General features: G+C 44.0%; 1 protein-coding gene across 1 annotated transcript in view; it reads left to right on the forward strand.

Annotated features, from left to right (window-relative positions):
* GMDS (GDP-mannose 4,6-dehydratase) overlaps window positions 1-19,837 on the forward strand; it is a 436,198-nt gene extending 416,361 nt beyond the window's left edge. The window contains exons 10-11 of the mRNA XM_075142569.1: window positions 18,112-18,180; window positions 18,699-19,837. Coding sequence (XP_074998670.1) covers window positions 18,112-18,180; window positions 18,699-18,761 — 132 coding nt within the window. The 3' untranslated portion in view covers window positions 18,762-19,837. The remainder of the gene's footprint in view (window positions 1-18,111; window positions 18,181-18,698) is intronic.
* Window positions 19,838-21,919: the final 2,082 nt, after the last annotated feature.

Genomic DNA, 21,919 nt, shown 5'->3' on the forward strand with positions numbered 1-21,919 from the left:
GATAAATCAGGAATTTTACTTGAGGCTTGCTCTGCAACCTTGGAAAAGTAGTTTCACCTTTTTGTCTACCTCTAAGAGGACAAGAATTAGAAATGCCCTGACAACAAATACTATGTAAAGATAAGAAATTACTGTTGTTATTATAGAAATATGGAACTACGTGAGTTACTACAAATACTTGTTTTATTACTATCATTACTATTATTGAATTAGTAGTTGTAAGAGGAAATAGAAGACTGAAAGGAATAGTTTGTTTGACTGAAAAGGAAGAGAAAGGTGTTAGACAATTAAGAATCCTCTTTATGGTCCAGTCCAAGAAAAATATTCAATAAATTTATATTGGTGGTAATATAGTGATCTTCCTGGTAGCAAAATTGGAGGTAATTCTGCTATCATTTCTCATTATTCTTATTATCTACTACCGCATAAGTAGCAATCCAGAAGTGCCCTGAGTCAGTTTGTACCCAAAGCAAACATCAGCATCCTTCTTGAAAGCATTCCAAATATAACCAGGGTCGTAAAACAAAGCAGAAAGTTGACGGTTTTATTGTGATGCATGTTACAATCAAGTAGTTATCTGATGGATCATCTGCTTTTTATGATCCATGATGAGAAATATAGCTGTCATATGAGGAATAGATTTCTCATCATAAAACTTACCTCTGTAATTTCAGCACCTGAATAAGTGCTGCCTCAGGTGCTGATTGTGCTAGTAAACACTGTCTGAAGAGTGATTTCCCCATCTGTTTCTCCTCCTTCCATTTAAATGCACAGTTTGGCAACAAGTGTGTTTCTGCAGTTCCCTTTCCTTCAGCAGCTGCTGCTATTACAGATCTCATACGAGGAGGTTCCTGTTGGATAGCTGGTGATGCAGGAGTTCACCTGGGGAAAGAAAAGCCTTTGCAAGGAATGTAGGTCAGTGTTTCTGTAGATACCTAGGGAAGCAATCTCTCATGGGGAAGTTAACTCTCTGGTGGAGCAAATCGCTTCAGGTCACTGCTGCCATTGGAAGGGGCTGAATTCACCTAAGTCATTTAACTTAGGTTTCCAGTGTAGTTAGTGAGAGAAAAGCTCCTAGTTTATGTAGATTTTGGATCTCTGCATTGATTAGGCTCTTAAGTTGGCATCTGGGTTAGATGTCTAAAATTACGTCTTTCAAAGCCCTCGTGCCATATTTATGTACAGCGTTTTCTTGATGGGAGAAAACAAGATACACATTGAGGGCATAGATCAAAACATTAGGTCCTCAGAAAGCTGCAATGGTTTCACCACCATCCGTAAGACTTCTGGTATAAATTGCATGGATGTTAAAAGCGAGGAAACCTCTTCGTCTAACGTGATGATTGAACCACAGGAACAAATTTTCCTCTCGGATTTGTGTTGCGGACGCCCTGTGTTAGGGAGAGGTTATATGTTTCAGCGTGCTGACAGACACTATTACATACTGTGCTTTATTCACCCCTGTCCCGCTGGCCTCCAACAGCCCTGTGCGCCTCTGAATCCCTCTGCCTTTGGCACTTCTGCTGGTGAGACTCCCAGCTGGGGGTGTGGTTTAGCTAAAATGGGTGCTTTTCACCAAAAGAATAAATTATTCCTATACTACTGTCTGAAAAGGGTGGATCTGGAGCCAATTTAGTGAGCATAAGTTACAATTGACTTTGGAAGTAATAACTTATGCTTTGAGCTTCCTTAGATGTATAGCCAAGGAGCTGTCTGACTGCATGTGTTTTTACACATCTTTCAGCTAAATTAGAAATCCAAGTGCAAAACTTAATGTGCAGAGATATCTTGGAGATTTGTGACCTTCCCAGAAAGATTTTGGGTCCATAAACCAGCCAGAGGGTCTCCTGCTTTCATATACCTTTTTTTTTTGCCACATATGGCACATTGGTAAATAGTAAATGGAGTTTATTATATCTTAATTAATGAATCTGAGTATAATTTGCTCCAGTCCTGGCAAGCGAACTCTGCGGGAAAGCTGATTAGTGGAGGGAGCCAACTTAACTGAACACCCTCTCCAGAGATGTGACCAAAGATTGAAGTATATATATTCATACGTGTGAAAGGTAGAAAAGCCTTAGGAAAGCAGAAGACGGGGATTGCACTGAGCTGGGGAACAGGCAGACAAGGGGTGGAGCCTTTAAGGAGATGGGGAGGAAGGTAATGGTGAAAAAGGAAAAAAGTGTAGCAGAAAAACATCAAACGGAAGATAAAAAGAATCATGAATTGGAGATACTGAGAACGTCTGAGGACACTTGGTCCAAGGAGGAACGAAGCTGGGTACGCATCCGATGTTATCTGTTGATGCCAAGAAAAAAGAGCTTAAACCAAACCCTGAAGTCAAGGAGAGAATCTGCTGTTGAGTTTAGTGGTCTTTACATCAAGCTAGTGCAAAGAGGACTAAATCAAGGAGATATATAAAGAGCAGGAATAATGGCAGATGCAGACAGTTCATTTCTTCCTACTGTCAAATTTGTGAGTTTAGCCTGGTGGGATATTACCAGCAGTGATGATGAACATTACAAAGCTTGGCTGTATTTAGCCACTCTGCCACTGCTTGGCCAGGGTCCTGTTGATTTCAGTGGGAGTTTGCACGAGAACGTGCAAGTCCCTCCTCCCCAGAAATGGGAATTCCCTGCCAAAGTATTCTGTTAGATAGCTTGAGCAGGTGTATTGAATTGCTGACGTACTTTTAGTACACTAGTTAGCACCTTTGACACGGTAAGTTGAACATTTTCAATCTTGAATATAGAAAGTGAAGCACTTCGATTTGTGGGACGAAGAGCTTTATTTCAGAGACGTGCTGAAGTTTGTATGAAAATACATAACCTAAGGCACACACTGAGCAAAAATTACCCAATGAGGACAACAGCCATCTCTGAATGTGCTTTTACTATGTGGATTTGAATGTGTTAAACATTATGTATGCTGCTGCACTTATTTTTCTTTTTATGTAGACAGGCACGAGTCTCCCCTACGTTGTACTTTGTCTAATTCACACCCGTGCAAAACATGGACCAAGTACGAGTAAATCAAGATGGTTGCACCTTTTGGTTAGATACGTGAATAACTATTCTGGATGTAAAGCAGCTGAAAACGATGCTCTTTTTACCTAATATTTGCATGTGTGCTAACATGAAGGATCACACATTTCCCACAGTTTCTACACAATAATAACGGCAGATGGCAAATGTCCCGTTACTCATGTAGCTGGTCATTTTTATATGCAATTACCAGAATTGCATGCTCAGTTCCAGTAACCATGTGCACAAAAATAGGCTGCAACGACCTGCTTAGGATTGTTAATAACATGGTCCAAAGTCTCAGTCTTTATTGATGTGTTGTTTTATGCTGGTTTTGTAAGAGAACTGAGCTAGGAATGAGTTTGGTTGCTGACTACTCGAGCAAAAGGAGGCATACACCTACATGTACTGCTGGGGCTGCAGGACGGCTGAATTTCTGCATTGACCTGCATGTGGTTTAAATACTGAACTTGGTATAATGAGCTGATGGGCCAGAAGAGAGATACTGCACCCAGTGTCCAGCTGTAGTGCATGGTTCAAATAAGGAACAAGCAGCTGCTGGAATTTTGCATTTAAAATATGCACATCTTGAACTATCAGTGTCATAGTGAGGCATAAGTCTTTGCCATAAGCAATTCAAAATCAGGCTGCAGTAGTTCAGAGAATACTTAATTGGCATTTCTCTTTTGTGCATATCACTGTTCTCATCAGTTCTAATATGTGTTTTTTTCCCGCCTCTACAAACTTCTTTGCCTTAAAGGACTCATGAAGGAAATAATTAAAAAGTACAGAGAGGAAAACTGTCTGAGCAGAAGGGGCAGAAATCCAAGGTGGTTTAGGGAGGTGCCCCAAACACCCTTTTGGATGATTATTAATTTTTTTCTTACTATTATTTTATGACGCTGTTTATGTTTAATTACTCATGTTTTCCTAACCTGTGTGACAGGCATAATTTGAAGAGAAATAGTAATGATCAAGCTGTGGAAGTGCCAGCTGCTGCCTACGTGCTCAAGCAAGCATAGAGCAGGCAGTGTCAGGAGACAGTGCTGTCTCTTGATTAGATCTGAACTTCTTTTTCATGTTGATGAAAATGATCCTGACTGTTATTATTTAAATATCAACTATGCCAAAAGATGCTATGAAAAGTCAGAGCTCTCTCAGTTCACTGCCTGTATGGAATAGTAAGTTCATGGGGCTTTACTGCAGTATATGCTGTTAAAATATATACTGTTTTAGTTTAAAAAGATACAATTGGTTTAGTTGGGTCTTTTTAGTGTAAACTGCCAGACAGCCCTTCTATGTTAATATGATTTTTTTTTTTTTAATATCAGTGAACAATTTCAGTCTTTATATTTTTAAATCAAACCTCAAGACCACAGAAATTAGCAGTTCTGCCATATACCGTGTGCTAGCTTATTGTGAAGCTCATTTAGAAGCTGTAGCATCATTCTGGTTTTGGCTTTTCTGGTTACTAAAGCTTTTGGTTGTTTCATGCTTCAGTTGTGTGCTACTGCAGTGGGATGTTGTGGGCAGCACTGTTGAACAGGTAGTAGTACATCACCAGAACACGAAGTCTTTTCTAATAGTCAGTGGAGATTTAATTATTAATTTGTGGATACGTTGGCAAAAGTTTATAAAGTGTTGAGCAGCTTTCATGATAAGTTTGAATGCTTTGTATTTCTTTTTTTTTTTTTTAAATGCATGGACTGACGCACTGCTAAACAGTTTTGATGAAGGTCTGATGTCTTTTGGAGTGAAAATGAAATCGGGAAAAGGAAAGCATTCTACTGTAGGCTGCAGCATCAGTGCACTGCAGGGTCCTTCCTTGCAAATGACAGAGCCTGAATGACAGTGAAGTGAAATAAATTTCTGTTTTTTCTGTGTTGCCAACCTTTGCAGTCCTGTAATTAATATCATATTATCCTTTTTGTTTGTTTGTTTTCATAAAGCAGAAAGTTCTGGGATCCTGTGATTACACAAATCTTGACTTTTTGACACATTAAGTTTTTGCTCTGACCTTTTATATGTAGAGAAAATATTTGAAAAGGTGAAAATTAACTCTTCAGAGCACAGAAGACAAACCTATAAACTCATGTGTTCTGTTACTCCCAAGTCAATAATAAGGGCCTGGAGGGGAAAAGTTGAGCAAGCGATGATAATTTTTTAATATTACTAGGGTGAGTATTTGATTTTTATGTGAAAGAAGCTATAAAAGAAAATCCAGGGGCAGAAATAGAAGTGAAACATTAGGCAAACAAGAAATACGTGGTTAAATAAGTCGCCTGCTGCATCAAGATGCTGTATGTCCACTCACCCTTGGAGCAGCTTGCTGCTGGGGGGCTGCTCACTGCAAATCAACGACAAGGACTTATTCAGGGCAAATTGTGCCAGATGCACTGTGATGTGAATGCTTCAGCTGTTTCATCTGTAGTAAGCTATATATCAGAGGGAAGTGGTGGGATACAGCCTGGGTTCTCTTCTTGTTCCAAGAGGTGTTGGTCAAGCCCCTAAATCATCCTGCCTCCCAGCCTTGTAAAATGGGGATGACCGTGCTTTCTTGCCATTGTAATGTCATTACTATTGCTTAATTATACAAAATCTGTATCTTTCTTCTCTGGTGGTCCTTCATAGTCATTGTAGTGCTGCTCTGAAGCAGTTATATTTTGTCTAAATGGTATTACATCTAGGTGAAGTCTTGCTCAGGTTACAAGTGGAATGAAGCTGCCAAGATGTTTATCTAGCTTTCTTCAGCTGCTTTCTAGATTCTCAGTAGATACATGACAATTCTGTCATTCATGGCTTTATGTGTTCGTACGTATTGCCCATTACATTGGAATACATCAAACAAAGTAAACCAAGCCATAAGGTTTACTGGTGAGCCGCGCTGGAAAAGAGATGCGAGCTGTAGATGGATTCTAACAGAATATTGCAGGAGGTGATATTTGACTTTGATAGATTTTCAGAGAAAGGGCTGCCATTTCTGTGTTTGTGCAATGTATGGTGGGACCCTTACCTAGCGTCTCTGCCCTACCAAAACGTGAATGAAAAATAGGAGTGCTTGTCTGAGGAACAGCTCTGTCTTTCATATCGAAACTTGGCAATAGACGATTCCTGTGTGAATGGTCTCAAGAGACACTTTCCTTCTAAAGGAATCAAGTGATGGATGAGGCATCTCGCCTTTTAAATGTTATACAGGTGAAAGCATTGGAGTATTCTGAGCCCATGCCTACTGCTGTATATGTCTGAGTAGTTTGCTTGCTTTTTAATTATGGAACTAAAGGAGGTTTAGTAAGTAGGGCAGGACCATTAGAAAATGCTAACTGTTTTCCTTCTGTAATGCTCTTTCATATTTGACTGCTGCAGGGTGAAATAATGAAGAATTTTTTGGTAACAGATCAAAAATTCCTTTCTTGTTTAATTGAAAGTGTTTAAGAGAAGAAGGTCATTGAGAGGACAGATTTCAAGAAGTGGTATTTGCATTTGGTGATGCTTTGGAAAGAAACAGAGCATATTATGCACGCTTTTAAAGTATATATGGTGAACGTACTGCCAAATCTGTGGAATTTTATAGGCAGCTACTGTGAACAGTAATAGCAGTAAATGAATCTGCTTTTTACCCCTACTGAAACTGGCACTGTAAGCTTTAGGAGATCTTTTTGCTTTTTTAAAACTTATTTCAACATAGTTTCAGCCCTGTCAGCAAACTTCTGCTGTGTTAGTGGTAATATAAATTGTCTCTCAAACCCTCTCAAACAAAATTCAGAACCTGAGTGAAGAGAAAGCTGGCGCTGGTGTGTGATGGAGTACGACTGGAAAAGAAAAAGGAACAAGTCTGTGAGGATACATAGAGAATACTTGCGAAAAAATGGAAAAATATTCAAGTGAGAAGATCGCTATAACAGCAATGAGAAGAAGAGAACAAAATCTCAGTGTGAGGTGACATATTTTGAGGGTGAAGAAGAGATGGGGAAGTAAGGCCAGTAAGTAAGAGGATGTTTGTGAGGAACAGGAGAATGATGCTGAGGAGACTGAGTGAAAGAGAGAGATTGGGAGAGCCATCAAATTAGGAAAAAAAAAGTCTTACAATGAAGAGAGATAAATGGGATTTTACAGGAAAACAAATTAGCCAAAACATGGGAAAGACTTAAACAACAAAAGTGAGAGAAATTAAATACCAAGGAAAAGGAAGGATGGAAGAGAACAAAATACTGATCTTAGAAAGAAAATAAAATAGTTGTATTAATTTTATTGATTTCTTGGAAGATTTTGTGGTGGGTTGGATGTCTGCTCTGAGAGAAAGTGAACGATAGAATAGGAAAAACTATGATTTTTTTCCCCAGGCTTTCCTGTGCAGGAAATGTAATAGGAAGTTATTTTTATTAATCAAGATCAGAGAACATGCAACAACAAACTACCAAGAATGGTGTGGAAAATCCGGTTATTTTTCCAGTCAGACCAGAAGAACCTGTGGCCATTGACCAGCAGGAGCCTAAGGGTCAGATTATTAAGCAGCAGGATCAGTGAACTGAATGGCTATTGGAATCTGTGCGTCTTTAAAAACACACCAACCAACTTAGACGACAAAAAAAATCTTGAACGCCATGTAGCTGATATTTGTAGCCATTCATTAATTGCTTTGCGGTCTGTTTTGTCTAGCTAATCAACACAAAAAGCGGACTTGTTTGATTTCATTTGCAAATGTGAAACCAATTGATTTTACAGGGATATACTGCTTGCTGGGCAGTATTTTTCCATCAAGACAGTCAAGTTACACTGGTCACCAAAAAATGATGATGCAGAAGAGCTGGAACAGTGAGAGCCTTGGATAGACAGAGGGGAGTGTCTTTTGCAAAGTGTTTTGGAGGTTGTCAGGTGGAATGCACCCCTCGGTTCAGCGTAGCCGTGATGCTGAGTGTGCTGGGAGGGCTTTACCCTTTCAAAAGCCGTGAGATGCTGTGGCAACACTCAGCCCACATCCCTAACACACTTGCAAGGGACTGTGAGACAAGGGAGTGGGGAGCACAATGCCTTTGTTTGCAGCAATAGCATGCTTTTCATCTGTAAAGGAAGTATTCAGCTGGCTACCTTGCCTGGACTTACCAGTGACCAGTGTTTTATCTTAGCAGTCTTGGTTGAACACACATACAGAACAGAAATACGTTTGTTTATGGGCAGGAAATACATAAGCTTTTGAATGGATAAAGCGTGAGTTTGAAGCATTAAGTGTGACCTGCTTTGTTGTACGCCAGTACCTGCAAAGGGTTATTCTTTGTAGTGTCCTACTTGGACTCAAGCACTAAAGCTTTCATCAAAGTAGATCTGATTATTTTGCACATGGTTTTCCTGAAAGGATGTTATGATTTTCTAGATGTTTGGTGGCTGGTGATAAATTAGGCTTTTATGATGTCATGTGAAAGGCCACTGCTTGGACTTCCTTCTCTATCAAGCACGCTGGAGAATACATTTGGGACATATTCAGAATCAGAAATTATCCTACCTTGTTTTATTTTAACCCTTTTGTGGACCATTGCTTGCTTTGTAACTAGAGATGTTCGGGCAAGGATAGCTTCACCTCTGCAGACAGGAGCCCCATGGCATCCCATCCTGAGTCCCCTCTGTATACTGTGTTTGAAATGGATTTTCTTTTTCCTTGGGTAACAAAGCCTCAGCTCATGAGCTCCCTTTAAGCCTTTCACAGCTTAAATTCTTTCCATATATTGTGTCTTGAAAAGGGTTTTCAAATCAGATGGGGGTTTTAGTGAGAAATTGGAATGCAGTGAGGGGTGGGGGGGAAGGTGATGCGCCCCATAAATTAGGTCAGGTTTATGACCGTATAGAGGGAGGCTACTTCTAAAAAGCCAGCCAGCAGCAAAAGGCAGTACGTAGCTGCTTTGCCCAGAGAAGTGGCAGCTCCCCTCTTGAACCCCCGTACTGCAGGGAGGGAGTATTTTACAACTGTTGTTCAAACAATGAGAAATGACTAACCATCCTCCATGCTAACTCTTTTGTACTAGTTAATCCATATCGGCGAGGAAGACAGGAAGAGAGAAGTATCCATCCCCTCTCTGTCCTTCCTCCCCCCCAGTCTTACCACAAGCTTCAGGGGGACAGAGGTTCATATATCACTATAACAGGTAAGGAAGGGAGTGTCACCTCTCCTGCCCGACCTGAGTCACAGCCAAGCCTTCAGAGTAGTGAGGTGAGCACTGAACGCAGGGCAAAGACAGCAATCGCTGATTATGGGTGGGTTAGAATTTTCCGATGACATGCTCTTTAGGTGAAAAATTATGTTTTGAGTAAATTAAGACTTTTATTAGGGCAAAAATAACAGCATACCCTTCCAATTATTTTTTTTTAATATTATCATTTTGATGTTAACATAACAAATGCCTTGATTTGTTCAGAGATGTGAATATCCATAGGGGTAGTAAAATCGCCAAAACCAATGATCCTGTACAAGATGAAGGATTCGTCCTCTGGAGTAGTAATATCCCGCTAATCATAGACCTGCATTCATTAAATTGCTCCTTAATGCTCTAAAGGTGGATAGATAAATATCTATAGGTAGAATACAAGTTCACTGTCCTAATGTTTATTGTTTTGTTGGTTATCATTTGGTATTTGACTAACAATGATAAATAAACCTATTAATATTTCCAATATAAGTTGCTATAAATGAAGTATTTTTTAGTGGAAGAAGAGAAAAAACTAAGTAGCCTTGCAGCACAGATTTCTGGGGTTATCAGTTTTCCTATTCATCTTGCCATGTCAGTCAGTGAAGACAGCTAACCCTAGGGGCCATATTCCATTTCCAGTAAGAAATGCAGCCGTTACTGCACAATAAACCCCACTGAAATCAAACAGCTTCACAGAGTGGTTTCCTGATGTTTGCAAAAAACGGGAAGAGAAGGGAGCGATGAGAAAAATGAGTTGATTCAAAAGTTTGTGAGAATTGTGTTTAATAATTTTAAAACATACCATGCTCTCACCTAAATAATATGTACTGTGTGTGGCAATAAAACCACGTATGATGAAGACATAATTATCTTACTCTTCCCACAAAAATTGTTGTCAGAGTTAGACAATGGGCTGCGGTGAAGCAAGAGGCAAACACATTTAATAGTGAACAAAAGCAGGACTTGGCAGTACCAATGAAAAGAGAAGACTGGTCTTTTTCTGTACTGCAGCTGATCTCCACTCCATATGAAAGAGGTTCATCCCTCACAGGGTCTTGGTTTTTTAGTGATGGGAAGGTGACACACGGGCGTTCTCTCTACCATCTGGCCAGGGAGCCTGAAGAAACGTGCTGGCATACAACCTCCCCAAAACCTCTGCTGGGAAGAGAAAATGCACAAATGTTGTGCAAAATTCAGGTTATTCAGACACCTCTTTATGCACAGGTTAGCCTGAAGGACGCAAGGGTCGGCTCACACATCATTTCCTATCAGCAGCCAGGCTACAGGGCGGTGATGGCCAACGGGAGTGGTACCACCTTTAACCAGCATTTACAAAGAGCGATTCTATTTTGTTAGAAGAGTTGGAAAAGCTTGGTTTGGTTCATAATAACATATAGCATTTAAGTATTAGTTTGCATTTTAGCAAACATGCTGAAGATTTTTAGCTGTGATGTGTGTGTTTGGATGACTGGGTATGCCATATCAGAAAGAAAGTGTTTACGTGTCCAGGGCTAAGACCTGAACTATCATAATTATGGTCTGTGGCAAATGGAGTGGGTTTGATCTTCTTCCTCTCCTGCAGAAGTTCCTTGCTTTTTCAGAAGAGGCATTCCTGTAAACTAGAAACCATCTCGCCATTCAGAAGCCTCTTTGGCATTTTGCAGAGCCATGAGCTGAGGTTACAATAACACTTGCATCCGAGCCGGGGAACACCTTCCAGGTCTTCCCAGGAAGGCAGAACTGGGCCTCGGGGCAAACCGAGAGGGAGGGAAGCACCTGCCCCACCGCAGCCAGCTGCGGGAATTCTGCTGTTGGCAGCAGCAGGCCTTCCCCTGCTGCGGGGGGAACACCCTGCAGCCTGCCTCACGCCTGCGATCCTGAAAAGCACCCGTGGCCCGACTTGCTGCAGGATGGCCTGGCGCTGGGCTACGCCGATCCCCGTGCGGGACGGCTCCTGACGAGCGAGCTCAGCTCTGGATCCAAAGCGAGTGAAATGCACCACTGGCTTCAGGGATATTGGGCTGTAATTCAGGAGGAATTTTATCTGGCTCGAGGGACGGCACTGGCCAAGATGTTTTCTCAGGCTTCACTTGGCAAATGGACAGATCTGAGCAACGCTCAGCCCTGCGAGGGGCTCTCTGGCGCTCGCGCCGCGGCTGAGGCCTGCACATGCTCTCCTCCCGGGGACGCGCGCGGGCTGCGGCCTCGCGTCGATTCACCGGGGCACCGCCTCCGTCAAAGCGATTAGGGTCCGGCGACGAGGCTCCCGAGGCACCTGGGGCCGGCTCCCCCTGCTTCGCCGTTTTATCTGCGGTGTCGGTGGGGCTGCCAGGGCCGGCGCTGAGTGAGCCCATTTCCCCAGAGCGGAGCATTGTTCCCGGCCTCCGGCCGCCGCGTGGCCCCGCTGATGGACAATGCCGCCCGCTCCCGACTTCCTGAGCAGACCAGACAGCTTGCTGTTTTCTTCGCGTCTCTTATCACCCCCTGTCATTGAGAGAGAGGCCTGGCTTCAGCTTCGGTTTGGGCTGATAGGCAGCCGCGAAGTGGAAAAGGCACAGGGGAGGGAAGGGAAGAGGAGGAGGAGGAGGGAGAGGAGCTCCATTACTGTTATTATCGCCCTCCTGTTTATTGCTGCTCCGAGTTCATTTGCCTTAACCCTTTGGAAGCTGGTCAAATTGAAGATTAGCAAACCGATAAGATAAAGCCGCTGCTCTAACGCCCCTGGTTCCCGGTGGAAAAGCGAAGGCTGTGCTCAGGTTTTATTGACCGTGCGGCTTGTGTCGACGTCTTATTGCTGGAGTACGGTGGAGTCCCAAGATAAGACCTTACCCTAAAGACACCCGGCACTCGTAGCCTGCTGAGGTCCGTCAGACGTGCAGGGGCTCGGCGCCGTGCAGAATCAGCCCTTTCCTCAAGTCATTCTTCCCCCTCCCCTTCCCCCTCGACATGGTTTTAGTAAAAATGGAGCTTTCTGAATAGGGAGGGGATTTGCATAGGAAAACATGCTAGGGGGAAAAAACATTATGCCTCTTATTTTAAATGGCATTTAGTTATACGTGAGTTTCAGCCCATTGGTTGCTTTCGCCTTTTGCCTTTTCCTGTGGTTCTTTGCAAACAATACTGTCTTTCTGCAAAAGACTGCTGACCCAAGAGTGGAAAGCAGTCTGTTCATGCTGCATTAAAACAAATTTAGATCAGGAACCAAATTCACTGGCATTCTTATATTCCCTTGGTACCCTAACTGCTCCACAACTTTGCTTTTCTAAGAACAGTGGAAAGAAAAAATGAAAACTGAGCGACGACACATTACAGCTCATCTTAAATTCTTGAAGATGTTTACTGTGTTCCTCGTTAGGCTTGAGCTTTGCTCATTGATATGTTTTATCTTTAGCCTCATCATATTTACTGTGGAGATAGGAGTCTCTTGCTTTATAATTACACTGTTTTTTTCCCTGTTACTATAGATATTATAACAAACACTACCCTTTGCGAAGAAATCAAGCCAGTGCTCTTTGCCTTGTGGAGAGTACTTACAGAGCAGTGCACAGCAGACGCAGTGCTTATTACTGTGACTCCTGCTGGGGTTTGAGCCGAGCTCAGCTGAACCGAGAATTGAATTTTGCACCAGCAAGGCGCACGTTTACAGGCTCTACAGCTCTGGTTTAGTGAGATCTTAGCACTTTTCTTAAGGGAGTGCAAGGGAATAGCTCAGCTGAAGTCACAGAAACTGCTCTCCAGCATTGCATCTCATCTGGGTTGAGACACGATGTCCCCAGGCCTGGTGGCAAGTGCGGGAGAACACTAGGGAATGGGGGATAAGGATGACGGTAGAAGGACTGCCTAGAGAGCAATGCATGCAGTCTCCTGACTATTTGCAACAAACACTTTAACAAGGCTGTTCTCCAAGCAATGGGCTGCAGCAGATACCCATATATACTGGGGGCTGACGTTACTACCGAGACATGAACCCTCATTAAAAATTGCTATGAAAAATGCTCCAAAAGATGCACAGAAAGGGAGACTATTTCGTAAGATAAACTTTGATATATACATTACCGAGATACAACTTCTTAGCAGGGCCTGTTGCGACAGGACGGGGCATAATGGTTTTAAACTAAAAGAGGCTAGATTTAGACCAGATATAAGGAAGAAATTTTTTACATTGAGGGTGGTGAAACACTGGAACAGGTTGCCCGGAGAGGTGGTAGATGCCCCATCCCTGGGATCATTCAAGGTCAGGTTGGACGGGGCTCTGAGCAACCTGATGTCCCTGCCCACGGCAGAGGGGTTGGACTAGATGACCTTTAAAGATCCCTTCCACCCCAAACTATTCTCTGATTCTGTGATAATGGTGAAAATGCAAAACTGCAAGCTAATGTTGTCTAATTTAGTAGCTATGTTTATTAATTTTTCTTTTAATGGGATGAATTAAAGCTGAAAGGCAATGGTTTTAAAAAGGAAGTAAGGAAAATAAAACACAAGCAGGGTTTGCAGGAAACTTTAACCCCTAGACTCTTGAAATCCTTCCTGACAAAACTTCTCAAGCAAAAGAGTGCAGGACTAAACACGCAAGCCAGAGCCTCCACCGAGCTGGGTCTGTGCTCTTTGCTTATGGGAGCTCTGATGTAACAAATCATCTTCCAAGCGGTCGTGCTGATTGTGAACGTAACCCTGGCCGCTTTTCAGATGCAGTAAAACTGTTGTGTGCTTAGATCAAGTCTGTTTATTTTTAGAGGTAAAGCCTTGTCTCTGCTGCAGCGAGCGGAGCTGGGCACAATTCCATTGCAGGTGTTTTACTGAGGATTTGATCTCAGTTTTATTCTGGTGTAAGAGAGAGCAAAAGCTGGCGCTCGGCGCTGGCTTCAGTGAAGGCATATTTTAAAGGGAATCAGCTGAGCTGTAGTAATAAAGGAAGCCTTGGCCTTCTTTCAGACCACGCTATCTCCATTTTCTCACATTGTCTTGAGGCTTTAATTTTCAGTTAAAGTTAATTGAATGAGACAGTGATACGTTGCACAGTGAAACCAGATCAATCACTGCACAAGTCAAAATAGGAGTCATGATGACACTCAGAACAAGAGTTTGGGAAATGTGATATTTACATCAAAATATTTTACATTTTTGTCTCATGGTTTTAAATCTAAAAATGCCTTACTGCATTGCATAACAAATTTCTCTCTGCTTATCTGTATGTATTTGTGTGTGTGCATTTGGACAATAAAACTGAATAATCATAAAATCAGATTTAGTAATAATGGGGTATTTTCTACACAGTTAATACATTGGATAAACTCGTTCTTTTCTCGAAGAGGCAGTCATATGACAGTGATGAGCACATAAAGCCATAGGAGAGCTTAATCTCATATTAAGTGGCAACAGAGAATTTGACTGCTGTCTTTTCCTCTTCCTTCCCTTTAAATATTTACCTAGATGTTGTTTCCAACTCTTAGCTTGCAGGTAAAACTTGTCATTATTATTCACTTATGTTAACTGTATTTGCATGAAAAATAAGGACTTGTTCCTCCCGAAATGGATAACTAAAAGCAAAGACTTAATTTTATTTTCATGATCTGAGTACTGTAAAAACAACAGAAAGCCTTAATCAGTTTTCAGGTTTGCAGACTCTCAGCTCACTATCTAAATCCTCAGGGTTTTCACGGAGTCAAAGGGCTTTGTTTTCCTGTCAGTACCTAAAGCACAACGCCACAGAAATAGTTATCCTGCAGGAATACAAAACATGAAATGGTGTCATTTCATCAGGTGCCTTTCCATCAGGAATAGGAATACTGGGCAGTTTACATTCAGCAGCAGCAGCTGTTTTTCAAGAACACCCCCCATCCCACCCCACCCCCCCAAAAAATCCAGGTTTTCTCCAGTGAAACCTCACCTCTTCTTTCTTTGCTTTCTGATCTGGTTGTACCTCCAGAAAGTGAAGCCCTGACACTGAAAAATCAATACACTTTAATGATCAGCATGCCAGAGGTTCTTTTGGGTTGTTTTTTTTGTGGATTTTTTCCTTTTGGAAGCCTGACAGATGCATCTCTGGTTTCAGTGAAAGACTTGAATAATATAAACAAGCAGTCATTCTGTTCCAAGAGAAGCTTTTTTTAATATTCTTATTTTATTGTAATTACCTTATTGTTTTCATATTATGAGCTACTTGTAGAAAAATACAGGAAACATGACTGCAATACAATCCTTTAATCAGGAATAGCTTTGTTCCAGTCATCATTTCCATTCAGTGTTGAAACTTTGACTAATAAGAATACAATCAAACCTTGAATTTAGATGTAATATGGTGTTAACATTATGGTTTCATTTGATCTCTGTACTTAATAACTTCTGTAAGAGAACCTTTTAAAAAGTGTCTAGGAGACATTTTGTCCGTAATGCTATTTTCAAGTAAATCTATCTACAAAGTAGTGTTTCTCAAAAGTACACAAACTTCTGCAGGAGAGCCATTTAAAATCTTTTAACGTAAGTCAGCTGGGGAATTTGTATTATCATATATATTAAATCTTCTTTTTTCTTTTTTTTTTTTTCCCTCACAGATTATGCCATAATACCTTTACTGCATCATTGTTAAAGCATGTGAACTTTTAAAGGAAAAATACTTTTTTTTATACTTAAATGGATTTAATACACTAGTTGTTTGTGTTATCTCTATGTATAATCCAGCACTGCAAATAACTTCACTTTTACTGATTTGCAACCTCCCCCCAACCTTATTTTGGCCTATTCAGCAGCTGAGTGTTTATGTTTTTGAATGAAGGGCTGGAATTAGGTAAAGTATTTTTTTTAGATAAACTGTTTTAACAAAAAGCATTTGTCCAAGAAAGTTAAAAGACTGCTCCCAAGCTGTTCAAAAGCAGAATGCAGCTACATAGAGCAGACGAAGGCAATTCGTTCTGTTCTTCCCGGTCCATTTTTTTTAAATGGGAAGCCAGTATCCTAGATAAGGCTTGGTTTCAAAGGATGTTTTCGATATAAAGATTGTGGATGTAAAATTATTACTTACACAGCATTTATAAAAATGAAACTCTAAGTTTTATGATATGGCTTTTATGACTTAAAGCTAGGTGGTATGAAAACACTCCACTTCTAGCTAATGGCTTGAATTAGGACTGAATAAAAGGCAATTGTTTTTATACTGAAATTATTATTTTAAGAAGGATTTCCATGTTTCCAGGCACATATATACATGCGTATATAATGTAAATTAAACCGAATTCCAGATAAAAGGCATACCTCCATGAGCACATTAGGGTCTGATCCAAATTTTATCAAAGTTAGTGGGCGTCTTTCCCATTTCAAACCAGATTTTGCAATCCATATTCACACGACCCTCCAGGGGATCCCTCAAGTTGATGCAGTTTTGCATGACTTGGCCTCAAATGTCTGCTGCAGTTTCTAAAAACCCATTATAGGGCTGCAGTAGGAAATAATTTAGTCTAATTTAAGGAAATCACGGCATTTTTTATTTTCATATCTTTTTTTTCTGATCCATCTGTTTACCCTTTTCTGAAGGCAGGCTGACATGTTTTTAGCCTAAAGACGGAACTAGTAAAAATGCTGCCTGGAATAGTCTCGGCAGACGTGTTTGTTCCGCGTCCCCTTCTTCGGTGCAATATTTCCTTCGGTGGATTTCCTCTGCTCCTGAAAGCGAGCTGCCTAGCTTTCTGGAGTACAATTATGAAGAAGAATTTCCTACATTTTACTGCACAGGATGAGGTGATTTTGGAAGTTAACATGACCTGAAACACACATGCACAAAAGATAGCATCTGAAAAATGTAGTGTGTGGGCAGTACAGTTAAAAAACCTACAGCCAGAAAATGCTCGTTAGCTCCACCGCTGGCCAGAGAGTGGAAGAGGGAGAAGAAAGGCAGTCCATGTGTTTCTCTGGAAAGCCCACTGTGTTACCACCATAAAGTCAAATGCAGGAGCAGAATTCAGCCTTAGCCTTGTTGGTCTGTAATAAAGTTGGTTTTGTTTGGTTTTCTTTAAACCTAGAGAGATATAATTTTAGTATGTACTGCTACAGAGAAACGACGCTTCTGAGGAGCGGTAACATGTTTTATTAAATCAACGCATACAGTTGGAAAAAGCCAACTATTTAATCACAGTATTCGAATTTTAAAGGAAGTCAGGTTTTTCATTCTATTAGAAATTTCAATTAGAAATGCAGTCAGAGGAGCTTTTTCCTTTGTTTAATTTTGTTACGTTATTTTTGATGACTGGTTGTGGGATTGTTTTGGTGTGGTAGCACTTTTAGGAATACTTGAACAGTAAGGTGAATATGACCGAAGTCTTGGTTTCTGTAATGGTTTCAAGATAATTTCTTTTCATTTACGAGATACTAAGACTTTTCTTTCCATGTGGATGCTATAGAAAAAATGATGTAGGCATTCAAAAGCTAGATGTTTACTACTGCTGCATGTGGTTACCCATATTCATAACAGTCTTTCAGCATCATCTGTCTGTGATCACGTTTTTATTTGAAAGAGAATAGTTGTCATGTTTGCTCTGTTATTTACATTATTTAAACAAATGGGGGAAAAAAGAATTTGAAGCAGCTCATTCAATAGCATGACTAAGACATATGACAACTTCTTATAAAATGTTCACCATTATACAGCTGTAAGACTGGAGTTCAAACCCCGCGCGCACATGAAAACAAAGAATAACTCTTTTGGTCTGAAATAGCCTGGTGAAAGGATGCTGCCTCCTGGTGATTTATAGGCATATGAGCTTCCACTAAAATTGCATCTTAAAGAGAAATATTTTGTCCTTGGAAGAGTCCGACGGCAGCTCCGGCCGCGCTCGGCTCACGGGGAAGCACAAGCAATGGGGAGGCCATCGAGGTGGGGAAGGTGGACGCTTCTCGCAGCGCCTCTCTCTTCTTTTCCGCAGGATTTTCTGCAAGGGGACTGTACCAAAGCCAGACAAAAGCTGAACTGGAAGCCGAGAGTCACGTTTGATGTGAGTGGCCTTTCTGGCGTGTTTTGTACCTGCCGGGTGTTCGTGTTCTCTAAAAGCAATCCACGGGGAGGGGAAAGGAGGGGGGGGCCTTTCCGCGGGGTGACTCAGGCATACCGAGAAATCCCATTTTTGGTGACCCCCCTGGGCTGCTGCTCTTGCTTTGAAGACAGCAGCCACCGTGGCAGCACGGGGCATCCCTGGTGACTCTGCCAACCCGCCCTGGAAAGGGCCCGGCAGGTATCAACATTTTGGAAAAGAGCGGGCGCTTGCGCAGGGGTGCCAGCAGGGAGACGCAGGCCGTGACTTGAACAAGCCAGTTTCCAGGGAGTCCCGCTGCTCCCGTGACAGGGCCGGGGCCAGGGCCAGGGCTGCTGCGGGAAGAGCCCAGCAAAGCCCTGTCCCCTCCTTGTCCTGCTGGGGGGGGCTGGGGGGGCTCGTCGTGCTCCGGGGCACTCCCGAAGTGCTGCCTATTTGTCCCCTGCGCTGGGGCCCTCATCTGCCTCTCTCCCTCCTCACAGGAGCTGGTGAGGGAGATGGTGGATGCCGACGTGGAGCTCATGAAGAACAACCCCAATGCCTGAGCCCCGGCTGGGCCCCGCGGGACCCGTGCCGGGGGCGCACCCCATGGCCAGCACCGCCATCAGCTGCTGGGGGCCGGGGTGGGTGGCCGCCCCTCCCCATGGTGGTTTTATTGCTGGCCTGCCTGTGTGTGAAAGCCCGGTTTTATCCCCCCCTCCAGACCCTCACGGTGCCTCTCGCCCCACACATCATCCCACTGCCAGCCCTGCCTGGGCCAACTCTGGCTCCTGCCATTAACTGGGGAGGGGTCACGCCCCCCCGATACTGTCCCAAAGTACTGATCGGCCAGCAAGCCCACCGATTTCCTTTTTTTAATTAAAACTCATCTTGCTATTACCTAGGACTTCCAGCACATTTTTAGTACTTTCTCCCATTTGAAAAACAAAAGCGTCCCCTGTCCCCCGCCTCCTTTCTCCTCCAGCAAACAACAGCAGCAAACCTTTGGCGCTAACGTGGGCTCGCCATCCCTCCGGCCCTTTCTCCATGGCTTCCCCTCTTCTGCCTTTCCTGAACACTCCTTGTTTTTCTTTCCTGCAGCCTTACCTCCACCCCACCAGCCCATTTCCACCACTTGAACTCTGTAAAAGTTTGGATAACTTGATATAACTTGCAGTGAAATCGCCTTTTGACCATGCCGAATTAATTCCTAATTGCTGGAATTGCTTTCAAACCAGTCAGAGGGGGCTTGTAAGCGTTTTTCAGATCTTCATTTCAGAGTGTGCGTGAGTCACAGAAAGCCTTTTTGTCCAGCACCTTCCCGATCCGGGGGTTTAGGGTGTTTTGGTTTCCCCCCCCCCGAATCAACCCATTCCCCTTCCATCCTCTTCCTGCTTACTATAACTAGACCTCGGACGGGAGCTTGAACCATCTCAAAAGATGACTTAAGAAATAAAAACAAAATAAATAAAAAAGCTTAAAAAAAAATAGAAACTTCAAGGTGAGTAAATATTTTTGCACTTTTCGTGCCAAGGTACCCGGGTTATCCAGAGGTCGTCGAGCCCATACATTTCCCGTTGGTTTAGGATCTTCCACCCACCAATTACTCCCATCATTTTAGCTTTATGCCTCCAAATGAGCAGAGGGCGAGGTACGCAGGGGGGGAGATACACAGGAGAGACACCTTCCCCGAGTGCACCTCTTGCTTTTTTTCACTTTGTATTGGGGGGGGACATCCCTGTTAAAAGGGGGGCTGGGGGGGGGGGGCGAGCGCGGAGCTGGGGGCAGTGGCTCCGGCTGCACCCGGGAGCGGTTTCGTGATGGAAGTGGTGCGGGGGGACGGGACGGGGCCCGGGAGCAGCCTGCGAGGAGCCGGGCTGCCGGAGAGAGAGGGCTCTTTGTGTGCCTGCGCCGAAAGGGCCGGCATCTGCCAGAGGTGCAGTGGAAGATGTGCCAGCCGGCGGTGGCCGCGGCCTCGGGCCCGGAGGGGCGCGGAGCGGTGCGCGCCCGGGCAGCCGGAGCTCCCGCTTCCTTCGTGGCTGTCCCCGCGGGAACGCGGAGGAGCGCGGCCACCGCAGCACACGGGGAAAGGGAAACGCGGGAGCACGGTCACTGCGTGGGATCCCTTGGTACAGGTGCACGGAGTACGCGCCCTCGCAGGGTGGAGAGAAGGGGGAGCAGCGGGAGAGGGTTGAGATGTCCCTGTTGCAGGCGCTCCAAGCAGCGCCCCACGCGTGTAAGGCTCTCCAGCCCCCATTCACAGTCTCCGCGGTGCATCGGGGCTCCCCCGGCATAAACCAACGCCGAGTGGGTCCGGACGCCCCGTCCGTGGGGAGGCCTGGAGCTCCCTGCGGCGCGGGGGACGCGCGGAGTCATGCACACATTGCCACTCACCCCCCGCGTGTACACCTCCACGCGTGGGTATATTTATACAAAGCCTCCTGGGGTGCTTTTCCCCTCGAACGGGTACGACTCCGCGGCTGCGCCTTTTTGTAGAGTAAAATAACAATAAACCCCCTCCCCGTGGGTGCGTGTCCTCTGCATTAGCTGTCCTCCCCCGCAGAGTTCATACCGCGTGGGTCTGCTACACAGCCCCGGCGGTAGGCGCTCGCCCCGAGTGCCACGGGCACCCACCCGCTCGTGGCCGCACGGCTGCGGCTGTGCTCTGCGGGCCGCCGCCGCCGCACACCCCCACGGCCGAGGGGCTCCCGCCGTGCCCAGGGGTGGCGCCCCGCCCCGGGTGGCGGAGGGGAGGTGGCGAGCTCCGTCTGCCCAGCCGCACCGGGGGCTGCCCCCTTTGCAGCGCCTCGGAGAAGCGGTCACAAGCTGCTGGTAGCGGATTTTTGGTGGCGCAGGTAGTGAAAAAAAAAAGTATTAAAGCACTTTTATGACAACGTATTTTTGTATTGCTGGGAACTCTTTTTCGCTTACAGTGATTCACTGGGAGGCTTGCTGGTACATCTGAATATTAGTTCACACATCTCTGCAGAGGGCTGGGAACCTTTACATAAGCTGCCAGTTTTCCTTCGACCTCAGGGTTTTTTTTCTTTGGCATCTCTAACTGTGGTGCATTCAAGAGAAGTATTTTTATTTTCCGTTTTCGGTCTCTGTATATTGGGGAGCGAGCGGGGAAAGGGATGGGAAGGGAAGGGAAAAATTGGTTCTAGACCAAGCAGTCCCTCCGCGGTGACCTTGTGCTGGATGTCTTTTTGCTGCTTTTGTTTTTAAAAAAAAAAAAAAAGCTACTGGTCGTGACAGGACAAAAGGTGCGTCCCAGCACTGCCCCGCTGCTTTTTACAATTTGACAAAGGTCTGAAGTGCTTTTCGTTTTCCTCACCACCACCTTCCTGCGCGATTCTGAATTCCTCCTAAAGTACCGCTCTTTGCGATGACTACGGGATCACTTCTTGAAAACGAAATAAATTAAAAAAAAAAAAACCGCGGCGATTTAAGGAGATGATATCTATATATGTAGCTAGTACACCAGTGACAGACTAATGTTCTGGACGGCCGTTTAATGTGTATGTCAAGCGTTTTGTGCGTGCAGGTACGAAAGATACTTCCCCCCTCCGCCCGTCTCTCGTCTCATCTGGGGTCATTACAGCATTTAATTTAAAAGGGCAGCTCCAGCAGTGAATAACCGAGCGTGCCCCCAGCCTCCCCTGCCTTTCACGGGCGTCCCACCAGTAGCAGCAGCAGCGAACAAAGCAAACGGCAAGGTGGA

This window comes from Calonectris borealis, chromosome 2 (genome assembly GCF_964195595.1).
Source record: "Calonectris borealis chromosome 2, bCalBor7.hap1.2, whole genome shotgun sequence".
Taxonomy (NCBI): Eukaryota; Metazoa; Chordata; class Aves; order Procellariiformes; family Procellariidae; genus Calonectris; species Calonectris borealis.